Below are 16,146 nucleotides of genomic sequence, written 5' to 3'. Positions count from 1 at the left end.
TCCTGTTATGTTATGTGCGATGTTTGAAACCCAAACAATAATAACATATTTTCTTTTTCACTCCTAACCGGGAAATGGGATCAAGCCATGTCCGGGAGATTTTGTGGTCTGGTTGGTCTCGTGGGTTCCTCCTCTTTTGGGAGTTATCTTAAAAGTCGGTTTTAACGACTATGCAAAGGAGATCGTTGCTTGCAAGTCATAAAGCGCCCAAAGTGCAGGTTAGGCAGTTAACCTTGACCTCCACTTCTGGTCTCTACTAATTTAAGTTATGGATGTGAAACACGTTAGCTTAGTTAATAGGTTTGAAAAGTTCGTATGAGTAGGTATTTAAATACATGTATGTTTACTATGAGCGATGTATATTTTCATGAAATATGAAATAATTTAACCTTAGGTTATAATTAAATGTCAAATTTGAGATATAGTTAAAATGTGATTTGAACTTATGACTTTTAAAATATTGAATCGATTTTTTTAATATAATTATTGATTATCACTAAATGTTATCATTTCCCTTTTTAAAAAGTATTTCACTTATATACAAAATTAGAGCTATGGCTAGTCAGCTCCTTCGTGAGTGCATAACCACTTCGGTTTCATCACGCCCCGAAGATATTTCTAGTTACTTCGCAGCTATCTTCAGATTTTCATGGTCAATGCGTTTTTTAATATCTCTTTCTTTTCCACTTGCCTGGGAGCACGAATTCGCCTGAGCAATTAATTTATTTATCTGTCTGTAGCTTGCTGTTTTGCTTTCGCAGCCAAACTCTATTAAACTTTCTAATTAAGCTGTTGCACTTGGGCCGATATAACCGACGCTTTTTAGGCGCCGCCAGCTCCCAGTTGCAATCAGTCATCGTTGCGATCCGCGATGAGGCAGAAGCTCAGGCCCACATTCATCAAGCGATAGGCAAGCCGAGTGGTTCGAGCAGCAGATCCCGGAAAGATGTTCATGCAGTCGGCAGTCGGTCAAGGACAACGGGACACTCGAACGCGACTGGATCCTTGCTGGACTAAAGGCAGGCGGTGGATTATGGGCCTGATCCTGGTGTACACAATAGTGAGTTGAGGATTCGAACCTCTTATACAAAAGGGTTTTTTTTTTATTACGCAGTACAGTGTAATTGGACAATTTTTGTTTGTTGTTTACATATTTTGAGTAACAATTACGCGAAAATCTAGACATGAGGAAAGGGGGCCGTAATTGTACATCTCCCAATTATCTCTTATCTTTGATTTCATTTTGTGTGTACCCGCAGATGTCTCTCATGGTAGTGAAGGTCGCCTCCGCAGCCACTCTTTATCAGCAGCACCAGCAGCAGCAATCTCTGAACGACATTGAGTCCTCAGCAGACGAGCCATCCCAGGCCACCACGGAGATCGAGCCCTCGGACAGCGACAGCGACATCGAGAAGATGCGGGCCAAGCTGCAGCAACTGCAGCACGAGCAGCAGCAACAGTACCTGCGCCAGCAGCAACAGCAACTGCAGCTGCATCTGCAACAGATGCAGGCGACGCAGGGAGCTGCTGGGGAAACCGCCTACTTATTGGAGCGTGCCGATAGCAACATTGCACCCATCTACGGGACGTGGCGCACGAAAGCGCAACGGCAGCAACACGCAACATCTTCGCACGAAACGGACGACGCCCATGTTTACGAGCGCCTGCCCAAGCGATCGGCGACCATGACGCCACTGAGGGGGTTGCTGCGAGATCAGATGCCACGCCCCCCGCGCCTCACCACCCAGGATATGCAATTGTCCCTGGGCTCACCCTCTCCGCCACCGGCGCCCACAAAGGGTTTGCTACGAAGGCAGTACTCCGAAACGCCGGGAACCCGAGCACTTCGAGGTCAGGATGAGTTCAAGCCAAAGCCGTTCCACTTCCCCTACGATGGTCCGATGCCCGAACAGTTCACTAAGGGTGAGGGTCGACCCGAGCTTAACAACATCCAGGATATCCTGCAGCATCTGCACATCGGAGGCTTAGCGCCCAGTAAGCTGCCACCAATGGTGATGATGCCCACGGGTCTACACATCGCCGGTACGTTCAAGAATTTCAAGTCCAGTGGAATAGGGAACTTCTTTCGCGGCAAGCGCAACAAGAAACAGATGCAGTTCACCATACCGATGCCCATGTTCCCCATGATGTCTATGCCAATGCCATGGTATAATCCCGGTGTGATGCCCCACCAAAGGGTGGCCATCGATCAACTGTATCCTTACAAGCCCCGTTCACCGCAGGATGTAAATCTGTTAGCCATGCAGCCAGTGGGAAACGGAAAACCATTGTCTAAAAAGAAGAAAAAGAAGCAACAACAGCACCTTCAGCAGCAACTGCAGCAACAACATCAGCAACAACAGCAGCAACAACAGCTACTGGAGCATGGCAGTCAGCAGCATTTTGTGGCAGATCCCTTCGTGCACCAGCATTTTGCACAGCCTGTGGTCACGCTGAATGCCACACGGCAACCGCATCTGAAAAGGGTTCCTTTTAAGGTCAATCTGGACATATATCCTGTGCTGCCGCCTTCGCGGCCTGCCTCTGTGATGCGGCATCCATTTCAGCAGGACTATGCCCTTCCCTCGCCTGCTGCATTGACTGGTACCACGGCTGCCGCGTATCACATGGGTCAGGGCATTTACCAGACTCCCTTTAAGTTCCCCACCCAACAGCCCGTAGTCTTCCCTGACCAGGCTACCAGATACAGTCAGCAGCAGGCTCTGTACCACAACCAGGCCCACAAGTTTCCGCCACCGAAGAGCGTGCATCCTGAGGAGCCCATTTACGGACAGAGTTCCGGACAGGGTCAAAGTCAAGTGGATAGCCAAACGAACCCCATCATGGTGCACTTGAACGTGTTCCCCAAGCAGAAACCAACTGCCACGATTCGCGCCTCCACCAATCCATTCTACAATCACAACATGCAACGCAACATGATCAACTCGAATGACTTGCCGCCACCCAATCCGCCCAGTCCCATTGAACCAAGACAAGAAGTCAATGGCAGTGGCTCTGGTCTGCAACAACAGCAGCAGCAGCAACACCATCCGTCGCAGCAGCAGCAACACCATCCGTCGCATAATCAAACCCAACAGCAACAGGAAGCGACACAACAGCAACATCTGCAATCCCAGCCAGGAAATCGATCCAGTACCATTTCGCGCAGCGATCACCTGCCGCTTATTGACTTTGAGCATCCTATTGTGGCGGCTGAGCTCCCAGATCATTCCGCCTTGGGCAGCATTCGGCAGGATTATCGATATAGGAAAACACCTGCGGATGAGCACTATCGTTATCCGAAGAGCGCCAATATCGAACAGATGGCAGCGGAGGCCCAGACCGCCTCGCTTTTCCGCTTTCCGGTTGAGGATCTGATACAGTTCCAGGTGGACGATGCTCTCTAACCACTAACTACGCTAGTTGTACTTAGAGTAAGTTAAGGCTAGCTGTTCCGCATTGCAAGGACTTACCTTGAATAATTAAATGAAATATAGCTAAATTGAATGTTTTGTATTTATAATATTATTAATAAAGGTATCTCAATTTCTATTAACAGACGCGATTCTTATTATTCAAATCATGTTTTGGCATTTTATCAGAATTAATTTATTCGGTAGTGGGTTGATAAAAAATGAATAGATTTTGCTAATATGTAGATTGATAGCGCATAATTTAATGTAGTTCAAGTTGTACAAATTCTTAAGGCTTATTTTTAATCGGATCATGAAGTTAATTTACATCTCTGTATGTAATTTTTATTACAAATGTTGTAGTTTGCTTCATATTAAATTAAATTAAAGCAGGGCTATGGATTGTAAATAGGAACCCCTTTAAAAGGTAGGCAATAATGAATCCCGAAAATACTTTTTTCGTGAGCCCAAAAGTGGGCTTCAAACTTCACTGCCAGTTTTCATTGCCAATTCCATTGCGCGTGCGCGAAACCCGCAGCAAAACAGAACCGGCAAGAGCCGAAAACCAGTATTCCGAGCCGAGTCTTTGTGAGCGCCTCTCATTGGAAAGAACGGGCAGCAACAGGTAAGTCCGGCCAGAAGGTAAGCGAGCGTCGCTTCGTACAGACGTGGTCGCGCTTGTAACTCGACTCAAATCGGCATCCGCAAGATACTTTAGAGCAATCCGTAGCAGCAAAAACAACAAGAGCAGCAAGGCGCAAGATCAAGTTTCGGACCCTAGCGTCATCCGTTGTGCGGTTTCGAGTGTGTGTGTTATTTGCGTGCGTTGGCCAAAACCGAAAATATAACCGTGGAATAGTTGACCAGAAATGGTCATTCCGCATTAGTGTTAATTATAGTTTATTTGCCCGAACTGCTTGCCCTAAGCCGACCGCCCAAATTGCATTTACTTCCTGCTTTTTCGCCACGCTCTCTCCTTCTTCCTCTCCGCCATTTCGGTCTCCATTTGCTGTTCTTTTTTGGCCAAAACAAGAACCCATAGATACCTACTATACTATATACCTGAACCAGTCGGCTGCCTGTGTTTATTTGTTTTAGCCGCTTTTGCACATTCCCCTGCTTTTGCTTGCGATCCGTGGTGTGTGGTGTTGGTACCAAAAGAAAGCCATCATCGCCACATTTGCCAATCGCCGAGAAGTGCCCAATGATCGGAACTGGCGAACAGCAGCCGCCTCATCATCATGTGCCACTTTTCACATGTGCATAAAGTGAAATCTTCTGTTCGCTACTAAATTTCTTTTAGATCTCGTCGAAACATCGCTTTTTGGTTTCATATACCCACATTCGCTTTGCACATCATTTGTGGAATGCGATCGAGAGCTGGCAAAAGTTCAAACGGCAAGGCTAAGATAAGCAATTCTGCAAGATCAGCTCAAACTAAGCCTCAGCCCAATCCCATATTCATTTGAGCCAACCCGCGACAAGGCCAACTGGGGGCGGTGCAGCGGCTAGCATTGAAAACTCATTGTTTCGAGCCCAATAAATAACCAGAGTTTGTTTTGCATTTCGGCCAGTCCAAGAACGCGAGCGGAGCGGAGTGAGAGAGCAAAGAGATTGAATTATACCGAAACTGTGTCGTTCTACATGTGCCAAATACTCGAGTAAACAACATCGAAACTCGGACCTAACGGATACGGATACCTAACGGCACTGATATTAGCAACGGCAACATGTTGCCGCTGCTGTTGCCACTTTTTCTGAGCCTGACCGCCGGCCAGCTGGTCAACCAACCGCCGCAGTTCGTCCCCGGAACGGGCGACATGTCCCGATTTAGCCTCTCGGAAAACACACCCGTCGGCAGTCCCGTCTTCCAGCTGAAAGGTGAGTTGCAACCAGGTCGCTTTTTTTTTTTTTTTTTTAATTTTGGTGAGGGGAGTTCTGGCCAAGATTGCATGCTCGACATCTTATCAACATGTGTAGTACGGGGCCGTCACGTTTCATAATTTTATGCGGAATTGCTTCACGGCTTTCATTGCATCGCAAAAGACAATGAACACCCATAGCCCAATTCCCACGCAGTTTGTGGCAATGCCTTTCACTGCCAGTAGTTCGTTTTGTTTTGGCCAAAATAAAGAAAGAGATGGATCAAAACCTGGCCTAGTGTGGGAAGTTGGAATTAATAGTAACTACATATATGGGCTATTTTTATGGGAATTTAAAAAGCCACATGCATCTAATCTTAGTACTTATATACAAATTAATCCTAATAGAACAGACACTTACTCAGATTTGAGATTATATCTATTATAGAATAAGATAAGCTGCAAAGAATATCGCTAAGATGGTCTACTTTCGTACAAGAAAACTATGTAGATAAAGTAAGCTACTGACTCAGTCGATCTTGGTCTAATTAACAAATAACCTATTATCTGATTCATCTGTTATCTTTAAGAGAACAATTGTTTAATAGTTCACTACCAATCTCTAAATAAATCAACTTGATTTTGGCACAATCAAATCTGCAAAATTTAATAAAGTTAAATACTAAACAAAAATGACATCTCATACGAGATAAGTCTTTAATAATATAACTAATGTTCAATTAAATTTTCATAAGAATACTAAAAATACCTTTTATTGTATTTAAAAAGTGCCGCTCATTTTTATAATTTTTGATTGTGATAAAATTAATTGCCTCTTAAATGACCTAATAATTTTATCCATTAAGATCAAGTAAGATTGGCATTTCTGATTTTGATGTTGGTTAAATTAACAAGCATAATTAAAATAACGTTTAGTAATTTTCTTTCTGTCTTTCGTTACTTTCACTTAAATCATTTTTGGCCAAATAGGCTATTCAGAAGGGTATTTCCCCTTCGGTTCAAGCAAGCATTCATCCAAAACTGGCTCTAATAATTTTGTAATTTAGCTTTTGATCATAACTCAAATTACCAGTGGTGACTTTCATTTCTTGGACCGCATTGGTCTGGGTGGGCCACCTACTTCGGGTCAACCTTGTGCGGAGTATTGGATTTTTGTGGTCGCCGCACGTTTTCAGCACCCTCGTATCTCGCATTCGTCAGATATATAAGCATATATTCGCGATTGCATAATGCCACTTGGCTTAAAATATGCAGTGCGGATCTGCAAGAATGCTCGATAAGCCAACAAGATATTCATGTTTTTATTGTTTATTTTTTTCATTTTCTGTTTCTGGTTTCTAGTTTTTTTTTTTTTTTTGAAGTTAGCTCGCCCGAGAATGCAGTTTGCTAATCAATTGACAAACAAAAACAAACAAAGACAGCCAAAGACATATGTATCTGATAGGTGAGCAGGCGGAAATGCATTTGAACACGTTTGTGCGTAGCACCATCGATAAGTGTTAGTCCACGATAATGAAGATTGCGGTAAGCTAATGGCGCCCATTAGATAGAGAATGAAAATAGCACTTTTACTCCGAACGAGAGTGGCAATCAATCGAGAGTCGATTTCCTATATCTCTGGCAATACTAAGACTTAATAAACTTCGGGCGGGCCAGCCACTCCTCCTGAATTATGTTATCGAACAGGCAGATCTAGTTTGCACCTGCCCCTCAAGCAAATGACACCCTAACACAGAGGCCCAGTTAAGAGATTGAGATACATTTGCAGCTGCGGCGGCTTCGGGCCTGCAATTTGATGCTGCTCCACGGCAACTTCATAATCAGATGGGGCATTGTCTTAACTGGTTGCCGAGCGTGTGCCAAATCGCCTTGGATGATGCTCGCCCAGTGACTCCGCCTGCAAATGTAACCGATGCCGAGACTCGGATGCAGATGGAGACTGGTTAGTTTTGCAAGCGGTATCCGTGAGATACGAAACACGTTTGCTCTGGCTGGGTGCGTTGGAAATCAAGAGTGTCGCGGAAAACCTCTAGTAGACACCGAAAAAAGTAAACGGAAAAACTGACCAGGCCAAGGAAATTGCTTGGCCTAAACGGTGAGCCGGGAAACTGAGCTGAATCCATATCGGGCACAACATAATCCGAGATTGCCAGACAATACCGAGTGTCAATCGTTGCATAAGCCAAAAATCCGCTGGGATTGCCTCCTGGTGTCGAAATTTGAGGATTTAATTGCACGGAATGCTGCAGATCAGTTAGCCGCTTGAGTTTTCCTTTCATACCCACTTAATTACACATTTTACCATACCAAAAACACTGAGTAAAACGAATGTTGGCACATGGCGGGCGTTTCTTTCGCTTCTTTCGGCTTATCCACTGTTCCATGTGTAATAATAACCAAAATATTAACAAATACGCTCCGTCAAGCATGAAATCACAAATTATTTCTGCCGCATCAACAGCAACAATGGTAACCACAACAATTACATCCTCCCCCTCCATGAAAGCATCCATGCTGGGCGAAGTGAAAAGTAGCAGAGCTTTTCCACATCTCGCACGTACCCGCAATTACAGTGCTCATTCAGCTTTTCCACTTTCCCCCCAATTGCCTAAAAAACACACCGTATGTACATACAGACACATACTTGAATCGAACATGAGAATTCATAAAGAGAAAACGAGCCAGAATTGAGAAGTGGAGGGGGTTGATCTAGAGATACCCTATGTATCTAAGGGATCGGTTGCATTTTGTAACTTTAGATCCATTTTGCGGATATCAGATGTTTATCGTTTTGTCATTTATAAAGTGGGTTCTCAATAATGAATGATAAAATTCGAAAATAATATTGATAGAATTAAAGTATTGTAAGTAAGTATTGCATATCTTAAAGTCTTTATATCTAAGCCCAGTTAATTAGTTCACAGACCCCACGACTACGTGGTATGAGTAAGTGTGAGCTGGAAAAAATGATTATGTACATTGAAAAGTTAAAATGGTCACTCACGCGCCAATGCTGGGGGATCGAGTTTGGGATTGGGATAGAGCAATAAAGTTCGGGGTACTTGGGGGCAGGGAAACGCTTGTGGTATGTATGTTTTTTATTTTTGGTTATATGGAGGAGCGGCTGTGCCTGTTTGCTTCCCGCTTTGGGCCGTGTCTTATTTTTTTTTTTTTTTGTAGTCGTGCTGCAATTGTCGGTGTACCACAAACCCGCTCCCAACGTTGAGTTCTCCCCAAGCAAACTTGAAAAATCTGTCTGCCAAAAGCGGTTTTCCCGACCGACCGTTTATTGGTCTCTGTTTTCTTTTGTAAGCTCCCCGAGTTCATTTGTTTTCTTTCTTTTCTTTTCTCCATGATTGCTTTGGTAGAATTTCTAAAGTAATTTCGTGTTGCCCCCGAGCTGGAATTTTTCGGCTACCCGAACCAAATACTTGTAGATATATTTCCTGTTATTAGACTCTGTGGGCATAGAGAAAGAGAAATTACCGGGGAATGACACAATCCACTTAGGGCTAGACCCACAACTAACTAGTTGCCCCAGTTCCGACGGGCCGGAAAACTGCAGTCGACTGGAAAAGTCGGCGGCGCAGGAGGTTGTGGGAACCGAATTAGCATTTTTCACACGCTTTTACATAAACCGACGGCGGCGGCTCCACTGAACGAATTCCCGAAGTGACAGCCTATGACGCTGGCTCGGATTACCTGTAATTAAAGCAGCAAGCGTGTCAAACACCGGGACTCAACCGTCGCCAACTAATTTGTTGCACTTTGCCGGCTGTCCAAAACACGCGTCCCACACACAATCAGAAAATGTATTGATCGTTCGTTGGATCATTATGTGGACTAAATCTTATTTTTTCCACATAGCATATCATTGATTATGTATCTTAATGAATAGAGTATCCGTATGGTTATCTTATTTTGCTACTGATTTATTACTTTGTGTAAGAAAAGTTTTTCCCGATCTATAAACGTCATTTTAAAACAGTGTAACATTAAGTCAAGCTATTATTTGGTTATTTTCTTATTATAAGTTTATAATATAATAAGTTTATATTCTTATAATATAAGTTTCTTCATTCTTGAACTTCTTTTAATGATAATTAAAATCTTTATATATGTATCTTTTACAGGAACTGACCCGGAAGGAGGTCGCCTAAAGTACAGTATCAGCGGACCCGTTTTCTCTGTGGATCGGGAAACGGGAGTGGTGCGCCTGCGCCAGGAGCTGGATCGAGAGACCCAGGATACCGTCGAGGTGATCATTAGCATCACAGACGAAGGTATCTACGGAACAGAGCCCAATACCGTCTCCCAAAGGCGAGTGATTCCTGTAAGGGATTACAATGACAACCAGCCGACTTTCCTGGGCAGACCATACACCGCCAGTGTTAGCGAATCCTTGCCCGTGGGTTCGGAGCTCAGTGTGGAGCCACCCATTGTGGTCGTCGACCGGGATGAGGGTATCAATTCTGAGGTTCAGATGAAGTGTCTTGAGGTACGTTACATATTTGTGAAATATATGGTAAGCCCGTACATGTCTTATTTTGTATTCATTGCTACTCCAGGAAAATGACATTTGCGACATATTTGAGGTGCGGGCCGTGAAAATATCTGATGGAAACTACACAGCCCGAGTGGCGCTGAAGCAACAGCTGGATTTCGAAAGTCGTCCATCGTACATCTTGACCATATCGGCCTCGGACAGTGCATTGGATAACCGCCTCTCTTCCCTGGCCACCATTTCGATCAATGTGATCGACATCCAGGATCAACCGCCAATCTTTACTAATGCTCCGTACTCCGCGACGGTACCGGAAAACACTCCCGCCGGAGTGAGCATTCTAACGGTGAAGGCAGTAGATGGGGATGTGGGCATACCAAGGGAAATATTCCTATCTCTGGAAGATGAACCCTTCGGGCACTTTGAGCTTGTACCATTTGGAGATCCTCGAGACGGAACTGCAGTACTTCAAACCACATCAGAGCCACTGGATCGTGAGAACGCTGAGATCCTCCAAAATGGTGGGGTGTATGTGTTTTCCATACGAGCCACAGAACTTATCGATGGAGCTATTCCCGCCGAGCACTCGCTTACAAGAGTAACCATCGTGGTCACCGATGTGGACGATCACCAGCCCACCTTTAGTGGGCCGCACTTTAATGTCTCCATAACGGAGAATCTGGCAAATGGAATGCCATTGCCGGGACTCTCGATCTTCGTGGATGATCGCGACATGGGAGAGAACAGTCGCTATGAGCTTTCTTTAAGAGATGTGTTCAATGCCGCCAGAGTATTTGAAGTTTCTCCGACTGAATCTCAAGGCCGAACACCAGTGGTTGTCAAAGTATTGAATGCTAGTCGATTGGATTACGATGTTGTCGATCCTGACCTTCGAAAATTTGAGTTCGATCTTGTGGCTTCCGTGAAGGGCGTGGAGAAGGCCAAGACTCGGGTCGAGATCCATCTGCTGGATGCCAATGACAATGCACCTGTGTTTGACCAAGGTACCTATCGTTTTACGGCAGCTGAGAACCTGCCTGTGGACGCGATAATCGGACACGTAAAGGCCACTGATTTGGATTCCGGTGAATTTGGACATGTTCGCTACGTACTCAAGGGTTTCGGTGCGGACAACTTCTATGTAAATCCGGAAACCGGAGGCGTTTATCTGCTGAAACCTCTGGACTATGAAAAGCAAAGTAGCTACAGCCTGACAGTGGTGGCCATCGATGGAGGTCAGCGGGAGGCCAATGCCAACTTGTTCGTCGGGGTCACCGATGTGAACGACAATCATCCGAACTTCGAAAGCAAGGAATATAGTCGAACTATTCGGGAAGGTGCAGCCCTTTTTGAGCCCCAGTTCTTTGTTCGTGCCCACGATGCAGATGGTCCTTCCCAAGGAAATGGACGGGTTAAGTATTCCATTGTGTCCGAGAACAGCATTGCTGGAAATGTATTCCGGATCGAGCCGGATACGGGCGAGATTGTCATTCAGAAGGCAGCGCGATCAATGGACACGGAGAGGGGTGAATACGAACTGGTCGTTTCGGCTACTGATTTCGGTGAGTTTTTTGCTTATTAATTATAAAAGGAAATAATCATTAATTATGAATAATCTTCATAGGCATTCCTCCCTTGTCCAACACCACTCGCGTTTTGGTACGCGTCGGCATTTCCGGTAATCAACGGCCCATCTTCCGCGGACACTTCCAAAATATGGAGAACCTACCCATTATAGGCCCGCCCAGCTATCGAGTCTCCATTCCTGAGAATGCCGCTGCAGGATCAAATGTTACCTCCGTATCTGCCCACGATCCCGATGGTCTGGACAGCCTACTCCGTTACAGGATTGTAGGGGCCAATGACAACTTTGAGATTGATGAGATGTGAGTATTACCTAGATGATCAGTTTCAATTTATTATCAATTTTCAATTTATTTTGCAGTTCTGGTTTAATCACTGTATCGCCACAAGCCCGGATCGATCGCGACTCAAACATGAACAGCTTTGAGATCATAGTGAACGCTGTGGACTCCGGAACTCCTATCCCGGAAACGGCCACCACTACGGTTTATGTTAATGTGAAGGACATCAATGACGAGCGTCCCAAGTTCGAGCAGAACAGCTATGCGACGTACGTATCCGAGAGGACAGCCGTGGGTGAGAGTGTCCTTCGCGTGAAGGCAATCGACAAGGATCTTAATTCAAAATTGGAGTACAGCATGGTGGGTCCTGTTGCTGCCACCACAAAGGCAGGCGTAAGCATAGCCAATCGGAGCAACTACCGACTGCAGGAAGCCTTTCGAGTGGACAGTCAAAGTGGTGAGATCTTTGTCAATGGAACGCTTCGTCACGATGTGGCCGCCATCATAATCTTCACCGTCGGTGTGCGAGATCTCAATGCAGAGGTGGATCCCGAGGGACAGGTGGACACCACAGAAGTAACCGTCTACGTGCAGTCCTTCCAAGATACCAATCCGGTGTTTAAGAATACCGGCTGGACTAGCTCAAGACCCGTAATCGATGTAAAGATCAAGGAGGAAATGCCCATCGATAGTGCGCTCTTCATTTTGCAGGCGGAAGATCCTGTCACCAGACAGCCGATTACCAGTTTTGAGTTGATAGAACCCAAACAGGTGGACTATTTCCAAGTGGCAGAGCGAACAGGAGAGGTGATACTCAAGAAGCGGCTGGACTATGAAGCCTTGGGTGATACTGGTCCGGAGTTTGAGCTGCAAGTTCGCGCTAACAGTGCCGATCGACAAAGAAGCACTGTCAGTCGAGTTAATATCACCGTGGAGAATGTGAATGACAATAGTCCACGCTTCGAGCGGAACTCCTATCAAGCCACCATCATCGAGAACAGGCCTCATCCGGAGCGAGTGATCCGGGTGAGAGCTTTGGATAAGGATGCGGTTCTTAACGCCCGTGATGAGCGTTTGGGCTACCACAAGATCATCTACTCACTGCAGGGCGAGCACGCCATGCTGTTCGATATTAACAATACAACTGGGGAAATAATCGTGGCCAGCGGGCAGACCATCGATAGGGAGCGAACACCAAGGATTCAGCTGCAGATCAAGGCGGAGGATTCTCCTGGCCGTCCCACGGATGCCAAGCAAAGTGTAGTGGAACTGCAGATAGAGGTACTGGATGTGAACGACAACGCTCCGGAGTTTACTCAAAAGAAATATAGCACCGTGATTCCGGAAAACGCGCAAATCGACTCGTTTGTTCTCCAGCTGGAAGCCGTAGATGCGGATGAGGGTCTGGGTGGCGAGGTGCGCTACGAATTGGTTAACGAGGGTGAGGCCAATGGACTTTTCAAGATCGATACCAAGAGTGGTCTGATATCCACCCGACGTAATCTTACCGGCAAAGGCCGCGCACATCCATATGTACTAATTGTTCGTGCCCAGGACAACGGCAACCAGATGCCCAAACAGCCCACCTTGTCCACAGACACCGATGTCAGGATATATATTGGGGATGTGAGCGCCAATGATGGAGTGCCCTACTTTTTGTCTCCTCGGGTGGGACAAATGGCGAATGTCACAGAGGTGAGCATTTGTTTATAAGCTTTAAAGGATTTTTAAATAACCTTTACTTTACTTTACTTCAGAATGCTGTTACTGGAGCTCCAGTATTTCAAGTCATTGCCAGCGATCCGGATGATGAAAGCACCCCATCCGGAACCATTACTTATCGCATTTTGCCAGATACTCCAGATGCCGAAGCCTTTGTCATAGATGCTCACTCAGGATTGATAACCACTAGGCAATCGATGGATCGGGAGACGAAGGACATGTACAGGATTCTGCTGGAAGTGAGTGACAATGGACAGCCCAAGCAGTCGGCGACGAGGATCCTTCAGATTGCCATTCTGGATGTGGATGACCACGAACCTCGATTCGCAAGAGAAGCTGTAAGTGAAAGAAGCGTTTCAGAAGAACATTAAGAATAAGAACTGACAACAATGGTTTTCCTTTTAAAGGACGCAGGACCGTTGAGCATGTCGGTAAGAGAAGAGGAGCCGGCTGGCACCATTGTCGGTAACTTCAGCGCTTTGGACGAGGATCTCGGCGAGAATGCGGCCATTGATTATGTGATCATTGATGGAAACAATGAACAGTTGTTTACGATAGAGCGAAATAACGAAAGCCTGGCCATTCTTAAGACCAAAAAACCTATTGACCGAGAGCAGGTTGAGTCCTTTACTCTGACGATTAAGTGTCTGAAACTGGGTGAACCTGGCTACAAGTTCATTGGAGATCCCTATGATCGACAGGATCTTTCACATTTGCGAATTAACGTTCGAGTATTGGACATCGACGACAACCTCCCGAAATTCGAGCAGCCAGATCCCACTGTGGGTATCAGGATCAATGTGCCTATCGACACTGTGGTGACCACTTTGAAAGCCAGCGATGCGGATGCTGAGGCCCCACCCGTTGGTCTTTCCATTGAGAACGTGACCTTTGTGCCGCAGTTCTATAAGCGAAGTCGTAGTCTGGCCGTTGGAAATTTACATAATCTCTTCACCTTGAACAATCGAACTGGGGAACTGAGAACTGGAGGTTCATTCGCGGATTATGTAGATGGTTACTTCTTAATGCGGGTTATGGCCAACAATTCAGTACAACCCAAACGGCAAGCCCACAGTAATCTCAAGGTGTTTGTGATCCGGGACAAGTCGCTGCTTAAGTTCGTCTTCGCCCGACCTCCAAACGAGATCCAGCACAATATCCGACCGTTCCAGGAGCAGTTGCAGAAAAAACTGAAGCCCCTGGGATTAGAGTTGCATGTCTTGGATACACAGGTCTTCACCAGGCCCGACATGAGTCTGGACTTCACTGCCACCAGCTCCTGCTTCCAGATGTTCAAGAATGGAGCTGCCTTATCCTTCAACGAGATGCAGAAGCTGATGAACTCACAGCAGCTGCGACAGGAACTGATAGATATATACGCCGCCTATGGGGTCAGTGAGGTAGAATCCTGCTCGGTGAGAAGGACTCATGCAGCAGCTATTTTTGCGGGAATGCTGACCTCGGCGGGAGCGTGGCTGGTTTTCCTGGCCGCCCTCATAGGTCTGGCTGCCTTGGTTTCCCTGTGCACAGCCTGTTGTTTGAAGAAAAAGTAAGTTTGACACGGCCTTGACCTTTTCCATATTCTTAACTCATTATTAACCTTTTCCAGGCTAAAGCGGCACAGTAAGCGGAGTCTTCAGGCAAGTTTACGCACTCCCACGGAGCACACAGCCACCTCGTACAGTTACTCCATGCCCGCCGTGCTCTACTCCGAACCCATCTACGGGCCCTTGTAGCCGCAGCTCATCTTCTGCACGGGAAGGTCCAGGTTCAACCACTGACCACCAACCAACCTAGTAGACTAGTGGCCAAGACTCAAGCCCCCTTTGCACCAGCGGAGATCCCCATATCTCCCAGGATCTCCGCTCGGCAATTGCGAACCGGGACTTCTTTCTGGCAGAGATTGGTAGACGATAGAATGCCAAATCAGTCCATATACCATAAGCTTAAGCATACTATGCGCGTGATCTAGAATGTACGTGTAGCACCAATTAGCCTCTAGGATAGTGTTTACATATAAAGTAATGTATAAAGCGTAGGGATTTTTAAATTGAAATGGTTAGCCTAAGTCGAGTCAGTTCTTTGTGTCATTTGTGCTGAAGTGCTGGTTTCCCTGGCGAATTTAGCTGGTTTTCATTTGGCACTTTGGCAGGTCTGGAATGCATTTATTTTTTATATATTTATCTTATCGTCTATTTGCCTATAACATGCCGAACAAGTGCAGTATAAACATCGATCCAAACGACGTCCAATTCCAGCTCCACAATCCAATCCTCGACCAGGAGTCCAAGTCAGGCCATGTGCGTGTCGACCGAAAATGAGTCTCCCGTTTTCAAACAGAATGCATATGCTTTCGCTATTAAGTAAATATATTTATATACGACTAAGTAGTTTGTCCAATGTGAACATGTGTGCAAATAAATTCTATTAACTACAAAAGTGCGAAAAAACGCGACCTTTTACTCATTACTCGCAACGCTTTGCCGCGTAAAGTGATATGCAAATGAATCGTATCCCCACTAATGGCCTTAATACCGGAAGGTGTGGACATAAAATGCGGCTATGATCAGTAGCGATGGAATTTATTGATTATATATCTGCATTATATTGAACCTTAATTGAGCTGATATGCTTTGTAATAAGAATACTAACTGAATCATTAACATACAAAATTTAATCAAAACATTACTTAACCAAAGAAATCAATTGAGATTTGAAAGTAAAGTTGCATGACCTTGCTTTTAATTTGCATTATAGCT

General features: G+C 45.6%; 2 protein-coding genes across 4 annotated transcripts; both read left to right on the top strand.

The window, feature by feature from the left end:
* Positions 1-851: 851 nt before the first annotated feature.
* CG13728 (uncharacterized protein) lies at positions 852-3,554 on the top strand. The gene is made up of 2 exons (NM_140717.4): positions 852-1,060; positions 1,260-3,554. The coding sequence occupies exons 1-2, from the start codon at positions 947-949 to the stop codon at positions 3,405-3,407; spliced, it is 2,262 nt and encodes a 753-aa protein (NP_648974.3). The 5' UTR covers positions 852-946; the 3' UTR covers positions 3,408-3,554.
* Positions 3,555-4,049: 495 nt separating this feature from the next.
* On the top strand, positions 4,050-15,827 carry Cad74A (Cadherin 74A). 3 transcript variants are annotated; one of them, NM_140716.2, is made up of 9 exons: positions 4,050-4,219; positions 4,988-5,294; positions 9,430-9,794; positions 9,865-11,362; positions 11,425-11,686; positions 11,746-13,360; positions 13,423-13,725; positions 13,795-14,936; positions 14,997-15,827. In NM_140716.2, exons 2-9 carry the CDS (start codon positions 5,144-5,146, stop codon positions 15,121-15,123), a joined length of 5,463 nt encoding a protein of 1,820 aa, NP_648973.1. In that variant the 5' UTR covers positions 4,050-4,219; positions 4,988-5,143; the 3' UTR covers positions 15,124-15,827. The 3 variants fall into 3 exon arrangements, with proteins under 3 accessions (NP_648973.1, NP_730261.1, NP_001246814.1); NM_168724.2 differs by having other exon boundaries at positions 4,050-4,234; NM_001259885.1 differs by having other exon boundaries at positions 4,050-4,234; positions 4,717-5,294.
* Positions 15,828-16,146: the final 319 nt, after the last annotated feature.

This window comes from Drosophila melanogaster, chromosome 3L (genome assembly GCF_000001215.4).
Source record: "Drosophila melanogaster chromosome 3L".
Lineage (NCBI taxonomy): Eukaryota > Metazoa > Arthropoda > Insecta > Diptera > Drosophilidae > Drosophila > Drosophila melanogaster.
Note: the sequence above shows the minus strand (reverse complement) of the source record. Positions and strands in the feature narration are given on the sequence as shown.